General features: G+C 40.7%; 1 protein-coding gene across 1 annotated transcript in view; it reads left to right on the top strand.

Moving 5' to 3' along the window:
* The window catches only part of TMEM131 (transmembrane protein 131), a 259,254-nt gene that overhangs the window by 54,242 nt on the left and 179,728 nt on the right, over positions 1 to 25,284 (top strand). Inside the window, exon 2 of the mRNA XM_066267786.1 lies at positions 22,311 to 22,372. Within this exon, the coding sequence (XP_066123883.1) occupies positions 22,311 to 22,372 (62 nt within the window). The remainder of the gene's footprint in view (positions 1 to 22,310; positions 22,373 to 25,284) is intronic.

The raw sequence follows: 25,284 nt of genomic DNA, 5'->3' as shown, positions 1-25,284 counted from the left end.
CTGGCCAGAGTGCTTGAATTACGAGAGCCGCTGCAGAGATTTCTCTCAGGAAAAAAGTCACTGCTAGCAGCACATTTCAGTGATGAGGAATGGGTCGCAAAATTCGCTTACTTGTGCGACATATTTAACCTCCTCAATGAACTCAATCGGTCACTTAGGGAAAAATGACAACTGTCTTCAAGTTGGCAGATAAAGTAGCTGCATTTAAAGCCAGACTGGATTTGTGGGGATGACGCGTGAACAGGGGTATATTTGACATGTTTCAAACATTCGCGGGAATTTTGGAAAAGACTGAGCCCAAGCCTTCCTTGTCCCAGCTGGTGCACGATCACCTGTATTTACTTTTAAAAGAGTTTGAAAGCTACTTCCCAACCACAAAAGACCCACGAATTGCCAAGGAATGGATCCGCCATCCATTTGTCAACAAAAAAGGTGAATCCAGAGTGTCTATGCAAGAAGAGGATCAACTACTGGAGATCGCAAATGACTGTGGCCTTAAAAATATGTTCGAGACTACAACTCTGCTGGTGTTCTGGATTAAAGTCATGGCAGAATACCCTGAGATCGCCACAAAGGGACTAAAAACTGTTGCCATTTCCAACATCCTATTTGTGTGAAGCGGGATTTTCTGCAGTGACAGCAACCAAAACAAAATTACGGAATAGACTGGACATAAGCAACATACTTCGGGTGTCATTGTTTCCCATTATCCCTGGATGGGACCGTCTCGGTGCAGAGAAACAGGGCCCCCACTGATTTAGCGTTATGGTTGTTGAGAGATAGGCTACTATCTCTCATTCTATATAAACATTATAATAAATAACCCTTAACTTACAATATTCATAACAATGGTGAGTTGTAGTTTTCATGCACTTTATATTTGTTTTTGTGTTGTATCTTATTTTTAAGGCATGTTTAAACGTTACCATAGTGACTGGAAAGTGGAGGCAGAGAGGATGTTACTCATGTTTTGTTGTTGGTGCGATGTTAAGAGGACACTTCTAATAAAGTTGCATATGAGTACACAGTGGATTCATGTTTATTTTCGTCATAGGTTCATGATTCGTAGCAAGCCTGAACCTATCATATTACATATTGATGTCAGACACGAAACATTGTCAGAATAACAAATTTAAATACAGCCTGAATAATGAGGACATGCTTGTTCCTTCTTTAACTTAGCCCAATAAATACCGTAAGTTCAACAATTATATTTAAAAACACCACAGTTTTTATGCCGGTTGCATAATTTTATTTTGTGTATTTATCCGTCCCACCCTAAAGGCCGGTCCGTGAAAATATTTTCTGACATTAATCCGGTCCGTGGCCCAAAAAAGGTTGGGGACCACTGTTGTAGAACATTACCTATGTGACTTTTAACTAAGCCTCAGAGTCAGAAAACTGGATGCAAGAAATTTATATTTGAAAAGATGACAATTTTTTTCATATATTAATTCATTCCATAGTCAAATATTTTGAACTTTTAACAGAAATTTACCACAACACATTTGCCTAGATGAAAAATTCTTTTACTACATTATTGACTGAAAATTAATTTCGACTAGTTGTTTTATTTACAAAAGGATTTATGCAGGAAAAAAAGAGTTCCAACCTAGCCTGTGCAGATATGGCAAGCCATGTGCACACTGTGCCTGGTGTGCCAGTTTGGAGAGGTATTTATACAAGGGAAGGGGAAGTTCCAACTATAGAGCTGTATTACCTATAGAGTTCTCATATACTCTCACGATTGTGTAGGAGACTTCCACAAGTTCTAACTTCTCCCCTAGATCCTCTGTACTGACTGTGTTTTCTTAAAAGTGCCAGTGAGCCTTCATTAACAATGCCGTACAAACATCTGGGTTTTTTTGTTTGTTTTTGTTTTTTACAGAGACAGAGAGTCAGAGAGGGACAGATAGAGACAGACAGGAATGGAGAGAGATGAGAAGCATCAGTCATCTGTTTTTTCATTGAGACACCTTAGTTCAGCGGTTCTCAACCTGTGGGTCGCAACCCCGGTGGGGGTCGAATGACCAAAACACAGGGGTCGCCTAAAGCCATTGGAAAATACATATTTATACAATACATTTTTAAATAAAATATGTATGTCCGATGGCTTTAGGCGACCCCTGTGTTTTGGTCCTTCAACCCCCGCCAGGGTCGCGACCCACAGGTTGAAAACCGCTGCCTTAGTTCGACTGCCCTCTCATGTATTCCTTTACCGTGGGCCTTCAGCAGACCAAGTAACCCCCCACTCGAGCCAGCGACCTTGGGGTCTCGAACCTGGGTCCTTCTGCATCCCAGTCTGATGCTCTGTCCACTGCACCACCGCCTGGTCAGGCCAAACATCTGGTTTTTAAAGTGAAAAATCAGATTGTTCTAGCTTAAAGTTGACTGCTCTTATAACCTTAGAAAAAAGTGAAGCAGCAGCATAACTCCTTTTTCTCCCCTTATCACAAAGGATATTTAATAAAAGACAAACCAGGCAACAGGTATATGCCTTAGGGGTATTTAGAACATACATGGCTATAATAATATGCACCTAAAACAACACTATTTAGTGAAAGAACTTCATTGACCTTATGCTAACTTTATGTTTTAGCCAGCTTTATCGAAGTATGATTTGCATATAATAAAACTGACCACTTTTAAGTGTATACTTTGAGTAGTGTTACTAAGTGTTTTAAGTGTTACTAACATACCCAGTTATGAAACCACCATGGTCATAATATAGGACATTTCCATCATCTCAGAAGGTTCCCTGGCCCATTGGCTTAGTGATAGAGTGTCTGCCTGGTGTGTGGAAGTCCTAAGTTTGATACCCAGTCAGGGCACCCAGGGGAAGCGCCCATCTACTTCTCCATCCTTCCCCTACCCGCTTCTCTTTTCCCTTCTTCCCCTCCCACAGCCATGGCTAGATTGGTTCAAGTACATCGCCACAGACACTGAGGATGGCTCCATGGAGCTTCCACCTCAGGCACTAAAAATAGCTCCGTTGGGGGCATACCCCAGGTGGGCTGAGCATTGGTCCCAATGGGGTTGCCAGGTGGATCCCGGTCTGGACAAATGCAGGACGTCCCAGTTGGGACCAAAGCTTCTGGGATTTTGAATCTTTTACTGTATAGATCAGTTTGGAGAGAATTGACATCAACAACACTAAGTCTTTCAGTATACAAATATTGCATATATTTTGTTAATTTCTCTCATGTTTTTGAATGCTGTTGCAAATGGAATTATATTTTTATTTTATTTTTTAGTTCATTGGTCATGCATAGAAGTATAATTGATTTTTACATATTGACATTGTATTCTGTGATCTTAATTCTGTGACTTACTAATTCTGAAAGAGCCCTATTTTGGGTAGGTTCATTAGAATTTTCTTAACATAAATGATCATGTTTGTGAATAAAGACTGTTCTTTTCCCCAATATGAATGCCTTTTGCTGCTGCTACTGCTGCTTTTTGATTTTTTGCTTCTTTTTCTTGCCTTAATGCTAAGACTTCCAGAACAATGTTGAGTAAAAGTGGCAACAGTGGTCATCCTTGCCTTGTTCTGAGTGTTAGGGGGAAAGCTTTCAGCCTGTCACCATTAGGTGTTTAGTTGTAGTTTTTTCATAGATGGTCATAATCAGGTAGAAGTTCCTTTCTGTTCTTAGCTCACTGATAGTTTTCATCACAAATTGTGAATTTGTCAAATGCCATTTCCTTATCTGTTGAGATGATTATATATAGCTTTTTTTAAAGTATATTTTGTAGTATGTATAGCACAATACATTTTTTAATGTTAATCAGCCTTGTGTTCTTAGTATTATCCTCATTTGGTCATTATGTCATTCAATTTTTTCTTTATTGCTGGACTCAATTTGGTAAAACATTATTGAGCATTTTTGTGTCTATATTAAGGGATATTTTGTTTTTGTTTTTTTTTCTTAAATACTTTTTTGTTTATTATTGTTAAAATAATGTTTGCCTCATAAATGAGTTAGGAGGTATTTTCCTGTATAATATTGAAATATCTGTATAGAGTTGGTTTTACTTCTTTTTTTTTTTTTTAATTTTTTTTTTTGATTAATTTCTGAAGTTGGAAACGGGGAGGCAGTCAGACAGACTCCTGCATGTGCCCGACCGGGATCCACCTGGCACGCCAACCAGGGGGCGATGCTCTGCCCATCTGGGGCGTCGCTCTGTTGCAACCAGAGCCATTCCAGTGCCCGAGGCAGAGGCCACAGAGCCATCCCCAGTGCCCGGGCCAACTTTGCTCCAGTGGAGCCTTGGCTGCGGGAGGGGAAGAGAGAGACAGAGAGGGAGGAGAGGGAGAGGGGTGGAGGAGCAGATGGGCGCCTCTCCTGTGTGCCCTGACCAGGAATCGAACCCGGGACTCCTGCATGCCAGGCCGACACTCTACCACTGAGCCAACCGGCCAAGGCCTCTTTATTTATTTATATTGTTATTTTTTTTCTTTTTTTCCAAGTGAGAGTTGGAGAGATAGAGAGACAGACTCCCACATGTGCCCCAACTGGGATCCACCTGGTTTTACTTCTTTTAAGCTGTTTCAGGAAACCATCTAGAGCTCAGACAGGAAAACTGCAGGTGATCCTGGAACATTTTATTGTGCCAAAAAGTGGAGTCATACTTGTTCAAGGACAAATGGAACATGTGAGAAGGATACAAGAGCTGGCTGGCCCGAGAGAAATCCAATTGGCTACATTTGGGACATTTTAAGTATCAAAAAGAATAATAGTGTTCAGTTATATTGAGAGAAAAGTCCATGATTCCATAGTGACATTCAGGGGAAGGAAATGAAAATGTTATTACCAAAAAATGTCATGTATGAATGTACAAGAAATGATTGAATTAGGAAATCATCATTTGCAACCACTAATGAAATAATTGACTTAGGCAAGAATCATCAGTATTTGCTAAAATCATTGGTGAAAGGTTGTTGGGTAGATGCACACTATCTCAGTGTTCTCGCTATGAATTACTTATTAATTACAAAAGGAAAGAGACATCCTTATGATAGAAAGATCTAGTGAATACTGCATTAATCAAGTGATCCAATTTAGCATCACCATTAATGTCAAACAAACGGACATGTGCATGAGACACATATGTCCTCTATATATTATTCTTGCCAAAAAGCATTTAATGTGAATCTAATTAAAGGAAACAGTAAAGCAAATCAAGATTGAGAGACATTCAGTAAAATACTAGGTCTTTTTTTTTTACATTTTAAATTTTCTAATGAATTTATTGGGGAGATGTTAGTAAAATTATATAACTTTCAGGTATACAGTTCTAAATAATACATCTGTACATTGCTCTGTGTGTTCACCACCCCAAGTCAAATCTCTTTCCATCACCATTTAATCTACCTTTACCCTTTTCTACTTCCTTCCACCCCCTTTTCCCCTTGCAGTCTTTATCTATGAGTTTGGAAAATGCTAGGTCTTAATTCCTTTTTTTTTTTTTTTTGGTATTTTTCTGAAGCTGGAAACGGGAAGAGACAGCCAGACAGACTCCCGCATGTGCCCGACCGGGATCCACCCGGCACGCCCACCAGGGGCGATGCTCTGCCCCTCCGGGGCTTCACTCTGCCGCAACCAGAGCCACTCTCGCGCCTGGGGCAGAGGCCAAGGAGCCATCCCCAGCGCCCGGGCCATCTTTGCTCCAATGGAGCCTTGGCTACGGGAGGGGAAGAGAGAGAAAGAGAGGAAGGAGGGGGTGGGGGTGGAGAAGCAAATGGGCACCTCTCCTATGTGCCCTGGCCGGGAATCGAACCCGGGTCCCCCGCACGCCAGACCGACGCTCTACAGCTGAGCCAACCAGCCAGGGCCCTTAATTCTTTAAAAATATGAGATTTCTAATTTAAAGGAGACTAAAGAAACATTACAACTAATTATGTTGCATGATTCTTAATTAGATTCTAGACTACAAAAAAAATTGGATACTTTTGGGTGGACAATTGAAACTTAAATATGTACTACATATTTTTAATACTTTATCAGTGTGAAACTACATGTATGTGATAATAGAATTGTGATTGTGTTAAAATGTCATTATTCTTAGAGACTACATGCTGTAGTATATCTGTAGCTTACTTTCAAATGGCCAGTAAATGAACAGATTAATAAATAGAATATGTAGATAGAGAAGAAGAAAGGGAAACTATGCTAAAACAGGTCAGGCAGAATATCATTTTTTCTGTAGGTTTAAAGTGTTCTACAGTAAGAGATTTGGCAGAAAATACTTCTCTGTTTGAGAGTCTAGGTTGCAGACTTTACCAAAGCAGTTGGTTCTGCAGATTGGTCCCTCTCTTCCCCAACCCCTTTCCCCCAAGACTTGATTGACTTTGAATCTTTCCTTACTGAAAACAGACCCTCACCCTCCAGCATGTCCTCTTGTTACCTCTCTCTTCTCTTAACCTCAGTTTGTGTTTTCTAACCCATGTGTTTCTTTACTTCAGTCTTTAGAAAGCATTTTCCAAGGCAAACCCTTCTTTCCTTTTCTTGATCCTCTGAGGCAACCACGTTATAGTCTGGCATATGCTCTGACACTCAGAAGTCTGTCTCAAGACTACCAGTGGCACCTGACCAGGCGGTGGTGCAATGGATAGAGCATCGGACTGGGACGCGGAAGGACCCAGGTTCGAGACCCCGAGGTGGCCAGCTTGAGTGTGGGCTCATCTGGTTTGAACAAAAGCTCACCAGCTTGGACCCAAGGTCGCTGGCTCCAGCAAGAGGTTGCTCAGTCTGCTGAAGGCCCGCAGTCAAGGCACATGTGAGAAAGCAATCAATGAACAACTAAGGTATTGCAACGCGCAGTGAAAAACTAATGATTGATGCTTCTCATCTCTCTCCGTTCCTGTCTGTCTGTCCCTATCTATCTGATTCTCTCTCTGTCTCTGTAAAAAATAAAAAAAAATAAAAAAAAGACTACCAGTGGCTTCCAATTGACCAAATCTGGTGGCTTTTTAAAAGTCTTTGCATCCTTTTCCCCTGTCCTCTTTGTATGATAGCCTTTTATGCGGTTGAACAGTCTTGGCTTCTATGATACATACTCTGCTTTCCTGTTTCTCTTTCTCGGACATGCTTACTGTCAGCCCCACTGCTGCCTGAGGGAGATTCTGCTCTGTATTAAATTCTAGTTCTACCGTTTCTTCCTTGGTGACTTTCTAAAGCTTTTACCTTCAGTTTTCATCTCTGTGGGTATCTCTAGTTATGACCTCTTTCCCTAAGTTCAACTACTGCCCAGGGACTGCTTGCATCAGCATTTCCACTTGCCTATTACATTGTCATGTCAAATCCTGTATATCCAAGTTAAATTATGCCTTTGCCTTCATATTCCTCTTCAAACCTGCCTGGCATCCTGGCTTCAGTTGAAAAGTGATTTACATCACTTACCTCCAGAGCATGCATGTAAATTCCCAGGCGCAGTCCCAGAGAATGTGATTCAGGAAGTTTAGAAGGAATGCCCAGAATCTCCATTGTACTGAATATTCAGGTGATGCAGGGATCCAAGGGCCCCATGTTCAGAACTGCTGTTTTAATGACCAGTTTAAGGGTGGGTTATTGGACTAGTTCACCATGGGATTTTTCTACCTTCAAGCAACCATTCTTATTGAACACCTTCCCCACCCCCATCTCCTACCTTATCCCCATCTCCCACCCCCATCCAACTATGGAAGATTGGTGAGAGGCAGCCTGAGCTTGAACTTTGTTGAAAAACAGACTTGAACTCTCATCTTGACCCTGCCTTAATCCTGCTGATATGGCCTGGGTCAAGTTACTAGAAAAATGGGGAGAACAGCACATAACTTTCAGAGCCTAGCATGGGCTGTGGCTCAGCCTTTACTTCCCTCTTCAAGCCTCTTCTCTTAATTTCTCCCAGGGCTCCCTAAATTTCAGACCTACTAAATGACCATTATTTTCTCAAACTATTGTTGTTTCTCTCACCCCTCCAATTCCTTTGCATTGTTGTGCTTTGTTGTAAAAAATGCACCCCTATTTTACTCTCGCTTGCCTTTCACATGTAACTACTACTTGGAGGCATCTGCAGACTCTTGCAGAATTTGGTGGTGTCAGTGCACCTGGAGCTCCCATTCTTTTTTTTTTTTCTTTTTTTTTTCAGAGAGAGAAAGTCAGAGAGAGGGACAGACAGACAGGAACGGAGAGAGATGAGAAGCATAAATCATCAGTTTTTCATTGCCACACCTTAGTTGTTCATTGATTGCTTTCTCATATGTGCCTTGACCGCAGGCCTTCAGCAGACCGAGTAACCCCTTGCTTGAGCCAGTGACTTTGGATCCAAGCTGGTGAGCTTTGCTCAAACCAGTTGAGCCTGTGCTCAAGCTGGCGACCTCAGGGTCTCGAACCTCGATCCTTCTGCATCCCAGTCCAATACTCTATCCATTGCGCCACTGCCTAGTCAGGTGGAGCTCCCATTCTTGACTGATGTGTCTGTGTCCCATCTTAGTCTTATGAGTTCCTTGAGGACAGGCAGTATCTAACCCTAGACCCTAGCCTAGTGCCTGTGTGCAGTAGTTTCCCATTAAACATTTTCTTTTGTTTTTTTAAAAATAAACTACCAGAGTACCTACTCTGGCATTAGCTAATTATATTTTGGAGGCTTAGTTTTAAATTTTTCTTCCTCGCTTGTTTGTCAGCAATTGGGGACATTTTCATTCATATAGAATTTCATTTTCAATTCTTTAATATTCAGTTCTATCATTTCCATTTTTTTTTCTTTATAATTTCTGTTTCTTTGTTGAGGTTTTGTATATTTCATTTTTCTCAAGTGAATTTGTAACTACTTATTTCAACAATATGGTGGTGGCAGCTTTAAGATCTTTGTCAGTTACAAACTGGATTCATCTTGGTTTGGCTTTAGCTGGTTATCTTTTCTTGTTTGTGGTGTGTGTTTTGTTACAAATGAGTGATTTTTCTATTGTATTTGAACACCTTGTCTATTATGTTAGGAGACTCTTAGTCAATTTAAATCTTTTATTTTACTTAGCAAGCATTTACTTTTTTAGGTTTAGTATGATAAGGTGGCTTAGGCTTACTCTCCTCCTCTCCTTCCCGTCAAATATAGCTAAATATTTTGGAAACAATTTAACAGACAATCATTACAAGATTCTGAAGGTTGGAAAGATGGTAGACCAGCTAAGACATCAAGACATAAAGAATGACACTGTGTTGGATTCCTGTATTTTCATATCACATATATCCCATACTGGAGGGGCATCCGACTTGAAGTCACCAACAGGCATAGACAGACAAAGAGAACAACCTGGTCTCTCTAGCCAGAGGACTAGGAAAGGGGAAGCCCAATGGAGATTCAGCAGTGAGACATGTATGTATGTTCCCAGTGGTGTCCACAGGCCTGTTCTGCCCACAACAGTGGTCTTAGCAGAAATATCAATAGAACGAAAGCTCACCAATGGGCTAGCCAGAGAACTGTCCAGGGTCCTGTCCACCCTCATGTCTGGCATTACTCCATCCAGTCATACCATGTTGCTTAAGGAAGTGCCTTCTAACCCTTCATGTGGCACCAGAAGGTATCCAGTGGAGCTAGAAGACTAAATGAGGCAGGCAGTATAGCATCACATAGGCTTGTTGCAAAACCACAGACCACAAAAGTTGACCAAAACCTACACACTAACCCTAAGTAAGGATAAGTTTTTCTAACCGCTTTTGGTCATTGATTTCACCTAATCAAAGGGAATTTTGCTATTTAAAATATTTCTGGTGTTGCTTAATTTAATATCAATATCCACCAACAGTTGAGTTGGTGGTTATTTTTTTTTTTGATGTTTTTAGTTCTTCTTGTTCTATTGTTGTAACTTTAAAATGTGCAATTTTAATAAATCCTAAAACTACAGTGCGTATGTTCTCTAGAAAATGAGTTCATCTTGGTTTGCTGGCTGTATCCAGCCTCACAGTACTCCCTCTGTTGCAAATTTAGGCTGTGTGAGGACATTTCTGCCTCGAAATACTACTAATTCTAGTTCCCCTCTCTGATCTTTATTGGCTGAGATTTTGTCATCTTTAATTACAAATTGACAGCTGAGCAGTTTTTAATTCCAGGCTGTAAGAATCTAAATTGCGGTCTTGAGCCTATCATATCAGTCAGAGTGTGGATTTATATAGGACTCATGAATCAGCAGGCTCACAACCTAGTTCTGGCTCTGAACTCATTCAGCATCACTGTGACTTCTGAGATGCTCTTAACCTTTCTAAAAAATTGGTCAAAACAGTATTTCTCCTAGGTTTCTGAGATTAACTGCTTCCCCAGTCTGTTACTACCTGATAGAGAATATTGTATAAGAGGACCTCTCCTGATGCTCTTTGGTGGAATGGGGGGAAAGTTTGCAGGGGAGAAGGTAGTGTAGGGCATGAGGATCTGAGTGTACTGGAGAGAGATCAGCTGGAGTTACAGAGCCACAGAAACATGTCTGGGAGAAGTCAAAGGAGGTTAGGGTAGTCCATGGAATAGAGCACTGTACACTCAAATTTTGACTAGTTTTGTTTTGTTTTGTTTACAGAGACAGAAAGTGAGTCAGAGAGAGGGATAGACAGGACAGACAGACAGGAACGGAGAGAGATGAGAAGCATCAATCATTAGTTTTCATTGTGCGTTGCAACACCTTAGTAGTTCATTGATTGCTTTCTCATATGTGCCTTGACCACAGGCCTTCAGCAGACCGAGTAACCCCTTGCTGGAGCCATCGACCTTGGGTTCAAGCTGGTGGGCTTTTGCTCAAACCAGATGAGCCTGCACTCACGCTGGCGACCTCAGGGTCTCAAACCTGGGTCCTCTGCATCCCAGTCCAACGCTCTATCTACTGCGCCACCGCCTGGTCAGGATTGACTAGTGTTTTTTTTTGTTGAAGTATAACAGTCAGTAAGGTGCACACATCTTAAATGGCTTTTTAAATGTGTATATATATCAGTTGACTCTTGAACACAGGTTTGAACTGTATGGGTCCAGTTATACGTGAATTTTTTTTTTCAATAAAAACTAGGAATGTATTTTCCTCATGATTTTCTTAACATTTTCTTTTCTGGTTTTATTGTAAGAATACAGTATATAACACAAATAACATACAAAATACATGTTAAAAGCTGTTGATGCTATCAGTGTGGCTTCCTGTCAACAGTAGACTATTAGTAATTTTGGGGGGATTCCAAAATTATAATCGGTTTTCAACTGTGCAGGAGTTAGCTCTCCTAACCTGTATTGATAAAAGGTCAACTGTGCTTGTGTACCTATCATCCAAATAAAAATGTAGAATATAAAGCTTTGCCAAATTTTTCATTTAGAAATCCTTTTTCCCATTCACTGCTTAATACAGTGGTGGAAGACTGACCAGACAGGTATTTGTCTCTCTGTCCTGTGCTGAAATGTTGGCTATTCCATAAGAAAGTCCTTTTAGCTTAGTGGGATTAATAGCCATCATCATCACATGACATAGTTCACGTATTTCTGAGAGGGAACATTTTAGTATACTTTAATAGGCCCGTTGGTATGTTGGTGCAAGGGATAAGATAAGGAAGATGGCTACAGTTTTGGAGAAAAGCCTTCATGTTGATGTGAGGTAGTAATTTCAAATCCCTCAAAAGCTGTTGTATAGGGTAGATTATGGAAAGGAATACTTCCTTTTTTTTAAGGTTTATTGAGGTACAATTGTTATACAATAACTGTACCCAGAGTGTACAGTTTGAGTTTTGGCCCACATAAACAACTGTGGAACTGTCACCACAGTCAAGACAGTGGATGTATGCAGCATACTGAAGTTTCTGACATTTGTAATCTCCCTCCCACACCCAGGCAGCCACTCTCGTGCTGTCACTGTATATTAGTCTGCTTACCCTAATAATTTATATAAACAATCTATGGTTTGTACTCTTTTATCTGTCTTTTCATCCAGTATTATCATTTTGAAATTCATCCATGATATGTTGTATGTTTCCATAGTTTGTTTCTTTTTAATGCTGAGTAGTATTCCATTGTGTGGATATACCACCATTTGTTTATTCATTCACTTATCAGTGAAAGGTTGGGTATTTCCTTTTTTGAGCTATTACACATGAAGCAGCTTATGGCCTATGTTTCACTTTCTTTTGGGTAAAATACCTCGGAGTGAGATTCTGGATCTGATGGGTGTGTATGTTTAACTTTTCAGTAACACTAACCTGTTTTCTAAAGTGGTTGCACCATTTTGTGTTCTCGTCAGCAGTGTATTAGAGTTCCAGTCCCCCCACATCCTTACCAACATTTGGTATAGTAAGAATTTTAAATTTTAGTTATTTCAGTGGGTATATATTGGTGTCTCATTTTGTTTCAATTTGCATTTACCTAATGATTAAGGATCTTGAGCATCTTTTCATGTGTTTTTGTTCCTGTGCCATTTATATTGTCTTTGCTGAAATGTTTGGTCAGACCTTTTTGTGCACTTAAAATTTATATTGTTTATTTTAGTTGCAGGAGTTCTTTACATATTTTGGATACAAATTCTTTGTCAAATAAATGTTTTGCAAATAGTTGTTTCCAGTCAGTAGCTAGTACTTTTTACCTCTGTAGCAGTGTCTTCTGAACAGTATTTTTTTTATTTTAATCAGGTTCAATTTATTGTTCATAAATGTTATATGTACATATATGTATGTGTATGTACCATAGATTTTTGTATGCTATTTAAGAAATATTTGCCAGGCTCAAAGTCACTGAAATTTTCTCCTATGCTGATGTATAGAAGTTTTGGAGTTTCAGCTCTTATATTAAATTCTATCGTTCATTTCAAATAGATTTTTGTCAGGGTTTAGGTGTCTAGGTTCTTTTTTTTTCTTTTCCATATGACTTGACTCTTCAATTATACCAGCATTTTTTTTAAAGATTTTTTTTCCCCTTAATTGAATTGCCTTGGTACCATTGTCAAAATTCATTGACTATATATGTGAGTCTGTTTCTAGAGTCTTTATCTTGGTCCATTTATCTGCTGTCTTTGTGTCAGTATTACACTGACTTGATTACCATGGCTTCATTTTAACACTTAAAATTAGGTAGTATTGGCCCTGGCCAATTGGCTCAGTGGTAGAGTGTTGGCCTGGCATAAGGATGTCCCAGGTTTGAGTCCGGGTCAGGCACACAGGAGAAGCACACATCTGCTTTTCCAGCCCACCCCCTCTTGCCTCTTTTTCTCTCTTTCTCTCTCTCTCTCTCTCTCTCTCCCTCCCTCCCTCCCTCCCTCCCTCCCTCCCTCCCTCCCTCCCTCCCTCTCTCTCCTCCTCCCCTCGTGGCTCAATTGGAGTGAGTTGGCCCCAGGCATTGAGGATGGCTCCATGGCCTCCACCTTAGGTGCTAAAAGATGGCTCCAGTTGCAATGGAGCAAGGGCCCCAGATGGGCAGGGCATTGGCCCCTAGTGGGATTGCCAGGTAGATTCCAGTTGGGGTGCATGTGGGAATCTGTCTTTGCCTCCCCTCCTCTCACTAAAAAAAATAAATAGGCAGTATCAAACCTTGCTTTTTCAAAATTATTCCTAATATTTTGTCTTTTGCTTTTCCATGTACATTTTATTTTTTTATTTTTTTCCATGTACATTTTAGAATGATCTTATACATTTCTACAAAAAAGCCTGCTGAGATTTTGATTAGGATTGATTGAATTGTATCTAATTGCTGATATTGGTCTGTAGTTCTTTTAATGTTTTTGTTTTTGATAGCAGAGCAATGCTGGTTTCAAAAAATGAGTTAGAAAGTTTCTCCTTTTCTAATTCTGGGAGAGTTTGTATTGCTATTTTTTCTTTAAATACTTGGGAAAATTCATCACTTAATCCATGTGGGCCAAGAGAAGATTTTTAACTATAAAATTTTTTTAATACATATAGGGCTATTCAAGTTAACTATTCTCTACTGATATTTGGCATTTTGAGTCTTTTAACACAGTTTGTTCATCTCAAAATCTGAATTGTTGACTGTATTAATTGTTAATGACATTCCTTTATTAACTTCATAGAAAATATAGTTCTATAGATAAAAATGAAATGGTTATCTGGAGGAGGGGATAGGGGGAGGGGAGTAACGAAGGATAAATATACGGTGATGGAAAATTATTTGACTTTGGGTGATGGGCACACACCGTAGTCAGCAGTTCAAATGGTATAGACTGTTCACCTGAAACCTGTGTACTCTTATTGATCAATGTCAACTCATTAAATTTAATTTCTAAATAAAAATTTTAAAAAGAAAAAAAGTATAGTCCTATCAGTCTCTGATTTGTTTTCTGTGACCTCTTTACTGACTAGTCTGACTAGAGGTTTATCAATTTTATATATCTTTTCATTTCTTTGATTTTTCTCTACTGTTGTTTATTTCTTTATATTTTTTATTTTTCTTCTATTTTAGTTTTAATATGTTCTTCAGTTTTTAGTTTTATATTGGTCACTTCTTTGGGCATATGGAATAAAAACTTGATAAAATATGAATGATTACTTAATATTTAGGTAGTGATGTTATTATATATTAAATACATGTATTCCATATATACACTATCTTATAATACACTGCTCACAAAAATTAGGAGATATTTCAAAATGAATATGAAGTGATAAAAAAAGAAGCATTTGATTTTTTTTTTTTTTACCGATTTTTTTTTTTTTTTTGTATTTTTCTGAAGCTGGAAACGGGGAGAGACAGCCAGACAGACTCCCGCATGCGCCTGACCAGGATCCACCCGGCACACCCACCAGGGGCAACGCTCCGCCCACCAGGGGGCGATGCTCTGCCCCTCCGGGGCGCCACCCCACCGCGACCAGAGCCACTCCAGCGCCTGGGGCAGAGGCCAAGGAGCCATCCCCAGCGCCCGGGCCATCCCCACTCCAGTGGAGCCTTGGCTGCGAGAGGGGAAGAGAGAGACAGAGAGGAAGGAGGGGGGGGGGGTGGAGAAGCAAATGGGCGCTTCTCCTATGTGCCCTGGCCGGGAATCGAACCTGGGTCCCCCGCACTCAGGCCGACGCTCTACCGCTGAGCCAACTGGCCAGGGCCACATTTGATTTTTTTATTAAACAAGAACATCAGAAAAGCAAACAACAAGTCTACGTTCAGTTATGCAAATGAGATGCAAACTCAATTATCGTGATTGAATAGCAAATGCTATATTGGTGGGGTTGAACAGAAGCATGTCAAACTGGATGCGAGTGCCACACATTGACTGCTCAGTAGGGTGTATAGTCACCCAAGACTGCCAAAACACACGGACAGCGATGGGGCAGGACAGGATCAGATCGTCCAGCAGTTCTTGTGGATCCTCTGCCACTCTTGCTCCAGGGCAACTTGCAGCTCACAAAGTGTTGTGGGAGGCACTGGACGGTTTGCCGGACGTCTTCCCAGTGCATCCCAAGCATGTTCAATGGGATTCCGGTCTGGAGAACGTGCAGGCCAGTCCCATGCGTTCGATTCTTGCCTCCTGAAGCGTGTTGTTGACGAGATGCCTACAGTGGGGCCTTGCATTATCGTCCATGAAAAGAAAGTTGTTTCCAACTGCTCCAGCCTAGGGTACCACGATAGGGTGCAGGACCTCATCTCGATATCTGACAGTAGTCAGTGATTTGTTTCTGATGACGTGGAGGTTGGTACAACCACCAATGCTGATGCCAGCCCACACCATGATTCCACCACCACCGAAGAAGTCTCTGTCTCATGAAACGTAGATTCTCCCATGTTCCTTGTTCACGTCCAATCAGTACACAATGATTGTAAGGCTGCAGACTGAACTATGACTCATCAGAGAAGAGAACAATTGACCACTCATCATGGGTCCAATGATGATGCTCATCAGCCCACCTTCTATGGGTTCTACGGTTTTCAGCAGATAACAGAATGCATACTATTGGTCTCTGGGCATGCAGTCCAACACGACGGAGTCGATTTCCTGCTGTTTGGGTGCATATCCGTCATCTAGTGGCAGCAAAGAAACTGTCCCCGCACCTCCGTTGCATTGCTGCACCTGTTCCTTCTTGCTAATAAGGTCAAGTAGTGGTCATCTCTTGCCATTGTGGCAGATGGGCAACCCTTCCCTCATCTTCTTTGTATTGTGCCAGTCTCTTGAAAGCAATTTCACAGTCTGCTAATCACGCTTTGGGATATTCCAAGTGCTGTTGTCTCTGTCATCTGTATATGACCAGCTTCAAGACATCCTGTGGCTCTCTAGGTTCCGCATTCAGGCAAATCATGTTGCAGGGGCATTGCAAGGGCTGGGAAACTGTAGGATGTGCACTTTCAAGATCAAGGAACATCTTCTTTATCCAGTCATCTATTGACGGGATTTTTGGTTGTTTCCATATCCTGGCCACTGTGAACAATGCTGCAATGAACATGGGGCTGCATGTGTCTTTACGAGTCAATGTTTCTGAGTTTTGGGGATATATACCCAGTAGAGGGATTGCTGGGTCATAAGGTAGTTCTATTTTCAGTTTTTTGAGGAACCACCATACTTTCTTCCATAATGGTTGTACTACTTTACATTCCCACCAACAGTGGATGAGGGTTCCTTTTTCTCCACAACCTCTCCAACATTTGCTATTACCTGTCTTGTTAATAATAGCTAATCTAACAGGTGTGAGGTGGTATCTCATTGCAGTTTTGATTTGCATTTCTCTAATAACTAAAGAAGATGAGCATCTTTTCATATATCTGATGGCCATTTGTATTTCTTCCTGGGAGAAGTGTCTGTTCATATCCTCTTCCCATTTTTTATTGGATTGTTTGTTGTTGAGTTTTATGAGTTCTTTGTATATTTTGGATATTAGGCCCTTATCTGAGCAGGTGTTTAAAAATATCATTTCCCAATTAGTTGGCTGTCTGTTTATCTTGTTATCAGTTTCTCTTGCTGAGCAAAAACTTCTTAGTCTGATGTAGTCCCATTCATTAATTTTTGCTTTTACTTCTCTTGCCTGTGTAGTCAAATTCAAAGAAGATGTGGCACATATACACTATGGAATACTACTCAGCCATAAGAAATGATGACATTGGATCATTTATAGCAAAATGGTGGGATCTTGTCAACATTATACAGAGTGAAATAAGTAAATCAGAAAAAACCAGGAACTGCATTATTCCATACGTAGATGGGACATAAAAGTGAGACCAAGAGACATTGATAAGAGTGTGGTGGTTACGGGGGGAGGGGGGAGAGGGAGAGGGAAGGGGGAGGGGGAGGGGCACAAAGAGAACTAGATAGAGGGTGACAGAAGACAATCTGACTTTGGGTGATGGGTATGCAACATAATTGAACGACAAGATAACCTGGACATGTTATCTTTGAATATATGTATCTTGATTTACTGATGTCACCCCATTAAAAATAAATAAATAAATAAAAAAGATCAAGGAACATGCAGATACTCCAGTACTTTCAGCCTTTTGTATAGTACGTTTTCACCAATGAAATAAAAGTTGGGCTTGCATATCATTTGCATAATCAAACTTTTTTTGACTTGTTTGCTTTTCTGACATTCTTGTTTAATAAAATCAAATGCTTCTTTTTTTTATCACTTCATATTCATTTTGAAATATCCTCTAATTTTTGTGAGCAGTATATATACATAAGAGTGGAATTGCTATGTCTGTGGTATCTCTACCTTTTGGAGTTTTCCAAAGTGGCAGCTTCATCCTAGTATGTGTGATGTGGCATGTTTTGATTTGCATTTCTCTGAGGACTGATCTTGAGCATCTTTCTATACATTTATTGGTTGTGTATCATCTTTGGAGAAATGTTTGTTCAGATTCCTTCTCCATTTTTTTTTAATCGGGCTATTAGTCCTTTTAAAAATTTAGTTCTAAGAGTTCTGTCTGTATATTGCATGTACATGTCCCTTAACAGATATATCTCTTGCAAAAGTTTTCCTATTCTCTGGGTTGCCTTTTTATTTTCTGGGTATGTCCTCTGAAGCACAAAGTTTTTAATTTTGATAAAGTCCAATTTTTTATAAATGATTGTCTTGGAGATTACAGTTAACATCTTCAAATGGAATCCATAATGTCTGTTTCACAGGATTGATTGGAAGTTTAAGAACATAGTGATCAGTAACTATTAGATATTATTTTTATTTCTATTATATCTGACTGCTACTTGAATTGGGGAATATTGGGACAATTTGGGATTCATTGTGAGGACTAGAGACAACAGACAGAAAGGTAGTTTGTAACAGTGAGTGCAAATACCAACTTATACCTGAGCAAAAAGGTGGGATTTGATTCATGCCCTCGATATTCACTGTATGTTCCCTATGTACTGAGGACTGGTGGGGGCTGAGCAGGAGTAAAATAGGTTGTGTGTACAAGAGACTGTTCTATGATGTGACCACTGCTGGATCCACAAGCTAGATTTGGGCCAGAACAGGGATCACTTCTCATAAATCTCCTCAGAAATTGTCTGTTAGACCCCTTCCTTGTGCCCCAGGCCTACTGGTTTCTGGAACAGGCCCTTGCTCTGCCCCCTGCAAGATTGTAAGGCAGCTTTTCTTTATCCGGTGCCAATGACACCCCAGTATTCCTATCTCCCCTGCCCTGTTGTTTAATTCTTTAGCCCCCGCTACAGAGGCAGAGTATATCCATGTTGTCAACCCAAGACACTTCCCATATGTAAGTTCCCTTAATAAACTCTTGCTGTAATGATGGAATTGTCAGCCTCTTTCTCTGGTCTCTCAGCCTTAGGAAATTTTAGGTTGATACATGGTTGAAGAGAAACACAAGAAATAGAAGACACAGGTTTCCCAAAATACAAATCAAGATGTGATTACTAGAGTAAAGGAAAAATGAGGCTCACAGGCAGGAAAACAATACCCAATTCTGTGAAGTAATCTAAGTTGCTAGTATCTCAACATCTCAAGCTGCTGTTCATCTTCAGCTTTAGCCATACTAGAAAAGCCAGCAAGCTTTTTCCTGAGCAAATCCCACCTTTTTGCTCAGGGACTCTGCAGCAAGCTTCTTCCCTGAGACCAATGAAGAAGAGTTCGTGAATGCCATATTAGGCCAAATGAAATATTGTTGTTTTGTTATTTTTAAAATTTTTTTCATTTTAGAACAATATTGGTTTTATATAAACATTTAAATATAGTACACAGTTCCTTTATACCCTCCCCAGTTTTCCCTATTAACAGCTTCCTTTAATATGGTACTTTTCTTTTTTACAGCTAATGACCCAGTATTGGTACATTCTTATTAAATGAAACCCATATATTATTCCTATTTCCTTAGCTTTTACCTAATTTCCTTTTTCTTTTCTGGGATCTCATGTAAGATACCCCAGGGCATTTAGTAGTCAGGTCCTCTGAGGCGCCTCTGGTCTATGACAGCTTCTCAGACTTCTTGTTTTATGACTTTGACAGTTTTCAGGAGTACTAGTCAGGTACTTTGTAGAATGTCAGCAGTGAGATTTGTCTGGTATTTTTCTCATAATGAGACTGGGGCTAAGTGATTTTGGGAGGAAGAGCACAGAGATAAAGTGCCATTTTTATTATACATCGTATCAAGTGTGGTACGTACTATCAACAGGACTTTTCACTGTGGAAATTGACCTTGATCAGCTAACTGAAGTAATGTGCATCAGGTTTTTCCATTGTGAATTTACTTTTTTCCCTCCTTTCTATACTATTTTCTCTGAAGCAAGTCACTGTGTGCATCCTATGCTTAAGCAGTGGGGAGTTATCTAGATAAAGAGTTTCTATATAAATTATTTTGAATTTTTCTACCTAGGAATTTTTTCTCTTCTCCCTCATTTATTCAGTCATTTATTTGTATCAGTATGGACGTATGGATATTTATTTTATACTTTGGGTTATAATCTAATACTACTTTATTTTATTGCTCAGGTTGTTTCACCTTTGGCCATTTGGGAACTCTTTCTGTTAATTCATGTCCTTTTGGCATATTCTCAATGTAGGTTTATTATTGTTTTTAGCATTTTGTCAGTTTGAAGCATCACAAGATTCTCTAGTTTCATCTTGTGTATTCTCTGCCCTATCCCTGGATTCAACCACCTCTCCTAGAAGCCTTGGTTCTTTTTATTGGAGGATGGTATTATAAACCAAGACATGGGTGCTAAGTGTACTCTTTGCTGCTGGGATATAATTGCTTCTGGGCCCTCTCAATTGACAGAGCAAGGAAATGTATATGTGTATACTAACCTGTGTATATAGTCGTCCCTCGCCATATCACAGTTCACTTTTTTTTTTTTCTTTCATTTTTCTGAAGCTGGAAACAGGGAGAGACAGTCAGACAGACTCCCGCATGTGCCCGACCGGGATCCACCCGGCACGCCCACCAAGGGGCAACGCTCTGCCCACCAGGGGGCGATGCTCTGCCCATCCTGGGCGTTGCCATGTTGCGACCAGAGCCACTCTAGCGCCTGGGGCAGAGGCCACAGAGCCATCCCCAGCGCCTGGGCCATCTTTGCTCCAATGGAGCCTTGGCTGCAGGAGGGGAAGAGAGAGACAGAGAGGAAAGCACGGCGGAGGGGTGGAGAAGCAAATGGGCGCTTCTCCTGTGTGCCCTGGCCGGGAATCGAACCCGGGTCCTCCGCACGCTAGGCCGACGCTCTACCGCTGAGCCAACCGGCCAGGGCCACAGTTCACTTTTTGTGGTCTCATTGTATCACGGATTTTTTGCTATATCGCAGGATTTTGTGGTATATAGGTATTTTTCTATATTTATTATTTTAATTATTTCTGCTGTAAAATAAGCAAAGTAAGTGTGGGAAAGGTTTATAAGTGTGGGGAGGGTTTATAAAGCCTTAAAATATATATAAATAATAAAATAAATGTAAGTTCACTACTTCGCGGATTTTCTTCTATCGCAGGGATTCTGGAACCTAATACATCCATAAATTTCTGTCTGTGACCATCTGTATCTGTATTAAGCTAAACGTGAGTTCATACTGATGTTGCCAACTCTAATTTATTACCACATAGATCATTCTAGCCTTCTTCCCTTGCTTTTGTCTAAACTCTAATTCCAACAGTGAGAAATCTAACTCCCATGTCTAACTGTTCAATTCAATTATACATATATCAGCATCACAATTATTAACCCAAACCCCTGCAGGAAATAATTTTATCAACCAGAGTACAGTGCTTATATAGTTTCTTTTGCCTGTAGTCTTGCAGATTTCACCAATTTCCAAATTATATCAGCAACTTGCCCCCCTCTACCACCCTTCAGTGAGTTGGTTTTATACATTTGTAATATAAATTGTTTTGTCACCTTCTGTATTCCACTATGGGATCCCCTAATCTCCAAAATGGTATTTTAATTGCATATATTAGGTTCCTGGTTTGTGCTGTTGAGTTTTGTTTTGACAAATGCATAGTGTGTTGTATCTACATTACAAGATCATGCAGAATAGTTTCACTGCCCTGAACAATTTGTTGTGCTTCACTCTTTCAACCTTTTCTTTCTCTCCCTGAACTCTTTGGCAACCACTGGTCTTTTACCATTTCTATAATATGGCCTTTTCCAGAATTTCACATACTTGGAATCTTACAGTATGTAGCCCTTTCTTTTACTTTTTATCACCAAATAGTAGTCCATTGTAAGGATGAACTGCAGTTTATTTAGTCACCTGTTGAAGGACATCTTGATTGTGTCCAGTTGTAGTGAATAAAGCTGCTATAAGGAACAGCATGCAGATTTTCATGTGGACATATGTTTTCAAGTCGGTTGGGTAAATATCTAGGAGCACAGTTGTTGGAGTATGTGGTGCAAGTATGTTAATTTTGTATCTTGGCTTTGCATTGTGCTCCATTTCTTGGAATAAAGTAATCTCCTTTTGCCATTTTTCTTGCCCAGTACCCTACCAAGTCTCTTTTGACTGTTGATCCCAGGTTATACCATCCCCCCAAAAGAGCTGCTATAAAATGCCAGCATATCATTTTGAGGGGAAATAACAATACTCTCGTGATCTTTGCCATGTGTTTATGATATTTCCAATTATCTATCAATGAAAATAATCAGCTGCATCTAGTCAAACATGACTGTGCTTTCTGGCAGCATAGTAGGAATAGCTATTCTACAAGTGGTTTACACAGCCTGTACATTGTTTAAAACTAGTTTCTAATTGAGTTGTATTGTTTTATTTTAAAGCATTTCATTGTTGCTAAAACCCTGATGTATTAGTCATATTTCCTCTTTAACTGTCACTATCAAGTAGTATATTTTTAAAATATAAAATTGTAGCAATTAACTTTAAGGTAAAATGATTGTATTTAAATCAAATTTATGTTTCTGATAAACAATAGTACGTTTTGTTTTCTTCATAGCATTTATTCCATCGGAGAGCATCATAGAAGTACTTCGTTTTGATGATGGAGGGCTACTACAGGTAATTTTATTTATTTATTTATTATTATTATTATTATTATTATATTATTTTGTATTTTTCTGAAGTTGGAAACAGGGAGACAGACTCCTGCATGTGTCTGACTGGGATCCACCTGGCTCGCCCACCAGGGGGCGATGCTCTGTCCATCTGGGGCGTTGCTCTGTTGCAACCAGAGCCATTCTAGTGCCTGAGGCAGAGGCCACAAAGCCATCCTCAGCGCCCGGGCCAACTTTATTCCAATGGAGCCTTGGCTGTGGCAGGGGAAGAGAGAGACAGAGAGGAAAGGGGGGGGGTGGAGAAGCAGATGGGTGCTTCTCCTGTGTGCCCTGGCCGGGAAACGAACCCGGGACTCCTGTATGCCAGGCCGACGCTCTACCACTGAGCCAGCCGTCCAGAGTCCTAATTTTATTTTAGGCTTTTTTTTTTTTTTTTTTTTTATTTTTCTGAAGCTGGAAACGGGGGGGGGGGAGACAGACAGACTCCCGCATGCGCCCAACCAGGATCCACCCGGCACGCCCACCAGGGGCGAAGCTCTGCCCACCAGGGGGCGATGCTCTGCCCCTCCAGGGGGTCGCTCTGCCGCAACCAGAGCCACTCTAGCGCCTGGGGCAGAGGCCAAGGAGCCATCCCCAGCGCCTGGGCCATCTTTGCTCCAATGGAGCCTTGGCTGCAGGAGGGGAAGAGAGAGACAGAGAGGAAGGAGAGGGGTGGAGAAGCAAATTGGCGCTTTTCCTATGTGCCCTGGCCGGGAATCAAACCCGGGTCCCCCGCACGCCAGGCCGACGCTCTACTGCTGAGCCAACCGGCCAGGGCCGAGTCCTAATTTTATTTTAAATTAAAGAATTATCTCGATGTCAAGCTTTGAATAATATCTGATTTTTTTTAAAATATGTAGCTGATTTCTGTGAAATATATTTTATGAGCTTTATGTGAAGAAAGATCAGTAGAGTTGTTGGTAATAATAAAAACCTCTTTAGCTGTATGAATTATCTTTTAAGTTAAGTATTTCCTGGAGGTCTAGGGAGGTAAGGGTGGGGGTTAAAACAGATCAAAAGCAGTAGAGTCTGTGGTAAGCTCTACAAAGATAGAGCCAGTGCTCTGGCAATTGGCTCAGTGGCCCAGTGTGTGGATGTCTCAGGTTTGATTTCCAGTCAGGGCACACAGGAGAAGCACCCATCTGCTTCTCCACCCCTCCTCCTCTCATTTCTCTCTCTCTCCCTCTCTTTTCCTCTCTCTCTCTCTCTTCCCCTCCTGTTAAATCCTGCTCCCTCTTGCAGCCATACCTCAGTTGGAGTGAGTTGGCGCCACGTACTGAGGATGGCTCGATGGCCTCCACCTTAGGCACCAAAAAGAGCTCGGTTACTGAGCAATGCAGCAACACCCCAGATGGGCAGAGCATCGCCCCCTAGTGGGCTTGCCGGGTGGATCCTGGTGGGGCACATGCGGGAGTCTGTCACTGCCTCTCTTCCTCTCACTGATTTAAAAAAGAGAGAGAGAGAGAGAGAGAGAGAGGAAGGAGGGAGGGAGGGAGGGAGGGAGGCAGGGAGTAGAGTTCTTGACACCAAAAACTTGACACAGAAGTACAATCTCCATAAAGGAAAAAATTGATGAATTAAAAACTTGCTATGCAAAAGACCTTCTGAGTAGATCAAAAGTCAGACTGTAGACTAAGAGACAGAGAACCTAGATTTTAGAATATATAAAGAGCTGTCAAAACGCCATAATAAGAAAATGTTCAGTTAGAAGTTTGCAAAAGACATGAGCAGACATTTTACTGAAAAGGATATACAAATGACAAAAAGGACATAGAAAGCTGTTCAACATCATTATCTATTGGGAAAATGCAAATTAAAACCACACACACAACATAGTGACAACAGCAAGTGCTAGCAAGGATGGAGACAAACTGGATCACTCATACATTGATAGTAGGCATGTAAGTAGTATGCCACTCTGGAAAACAGTTTAGCAGTTTCTAATAAAACTAAAGGTAGTTAAATTGTAACCTAATGTTGCACTCTTGTGAATATTCCCAGAGAAATGGAAATTTATATTCACATTAAGTCTGCTTCATAGAAGCTTTATTTGTAATAGTCAAAGGCTGGAAACAACCCAGGTGTCCTTCAGAGGGTGACTAGTTAAACAAGCTATGGAGTACCCATGCCATGGAACACTACTCAGCAGTAAAGAGGAACAGTTCTTGCCACATGCAGCAACTGAGTGAATCCCCAGAGAATTATGCTGAGTAATGAAGCCAGTCCCAGGATTGTATTTGTATGATTCCATGTACACATGACAGTTTTTGAGATGACAACATTTTAGACATGAATAACAGGAGTGGTTGCTGGATCTTAAGGGGAGAGGGAAGTAGGTGGATTGTTGTAAAATGTAGCACCCAGGATCCTTGTGATGATGGAATGATCTGAATCGTGACTGCTGTGTTGGATTCTTGAACCTACACAAGTGAGAATATTGTGTAGAAGTTACAGACACGCAAACACATAAATGCGTACAAGTAAAACTGGGGAAATCTGGACAAGGTATGTGATTGTGTCAGTGTCAGTTTCCTGGTTGTGATCTCTACCATAGTTTTTACCAAATGTTACATTGGGGAAAACTGGGTAAAATATACCTCTCTGTTATTTTAGTTCTTACAGCTGTGTGTGAATCTAGTTTTTGCAATAAAAATTTACATTAAAAATACACATAGGCAGCCTGACCAAGCGGTGGCGCAGTGGATAGAGCGTCGGACTTGGATACAGAGGACCCAGGTTCAAGACCCCGAGGTCACCAGCTTGAGCGCAGGCTCATCTAGCTTGAACAAAAAAAAAAAAAAAAAAAAAGCTCACCAACTTGGACCCAAGGTCGCTGGCTTAAGCAAGGGGTTGCTTGGTCTGCTGAAGGCCTGTTGT

This window comes from Saccopteryx bilineata, chromosome 3 (assembly GCF_036850765.1).
Source record: "Saccopteryx bilineata isolate mSacBil1 chromosome 3, mSacBil1_pri_phased_curated, whole genome shotgun sequence".
NCBI lineage: Eukaryota > Metazoa > Chordata > Mammalia > Chiroptera > Emballonuridae > Saccopteryx > Saccopteryx bilineata.
The sequence above is the reverse complement of the archived record's forward strand: the minus strand, read 5'-3'. Positions and strand labels throughout refer to the sequence as shown.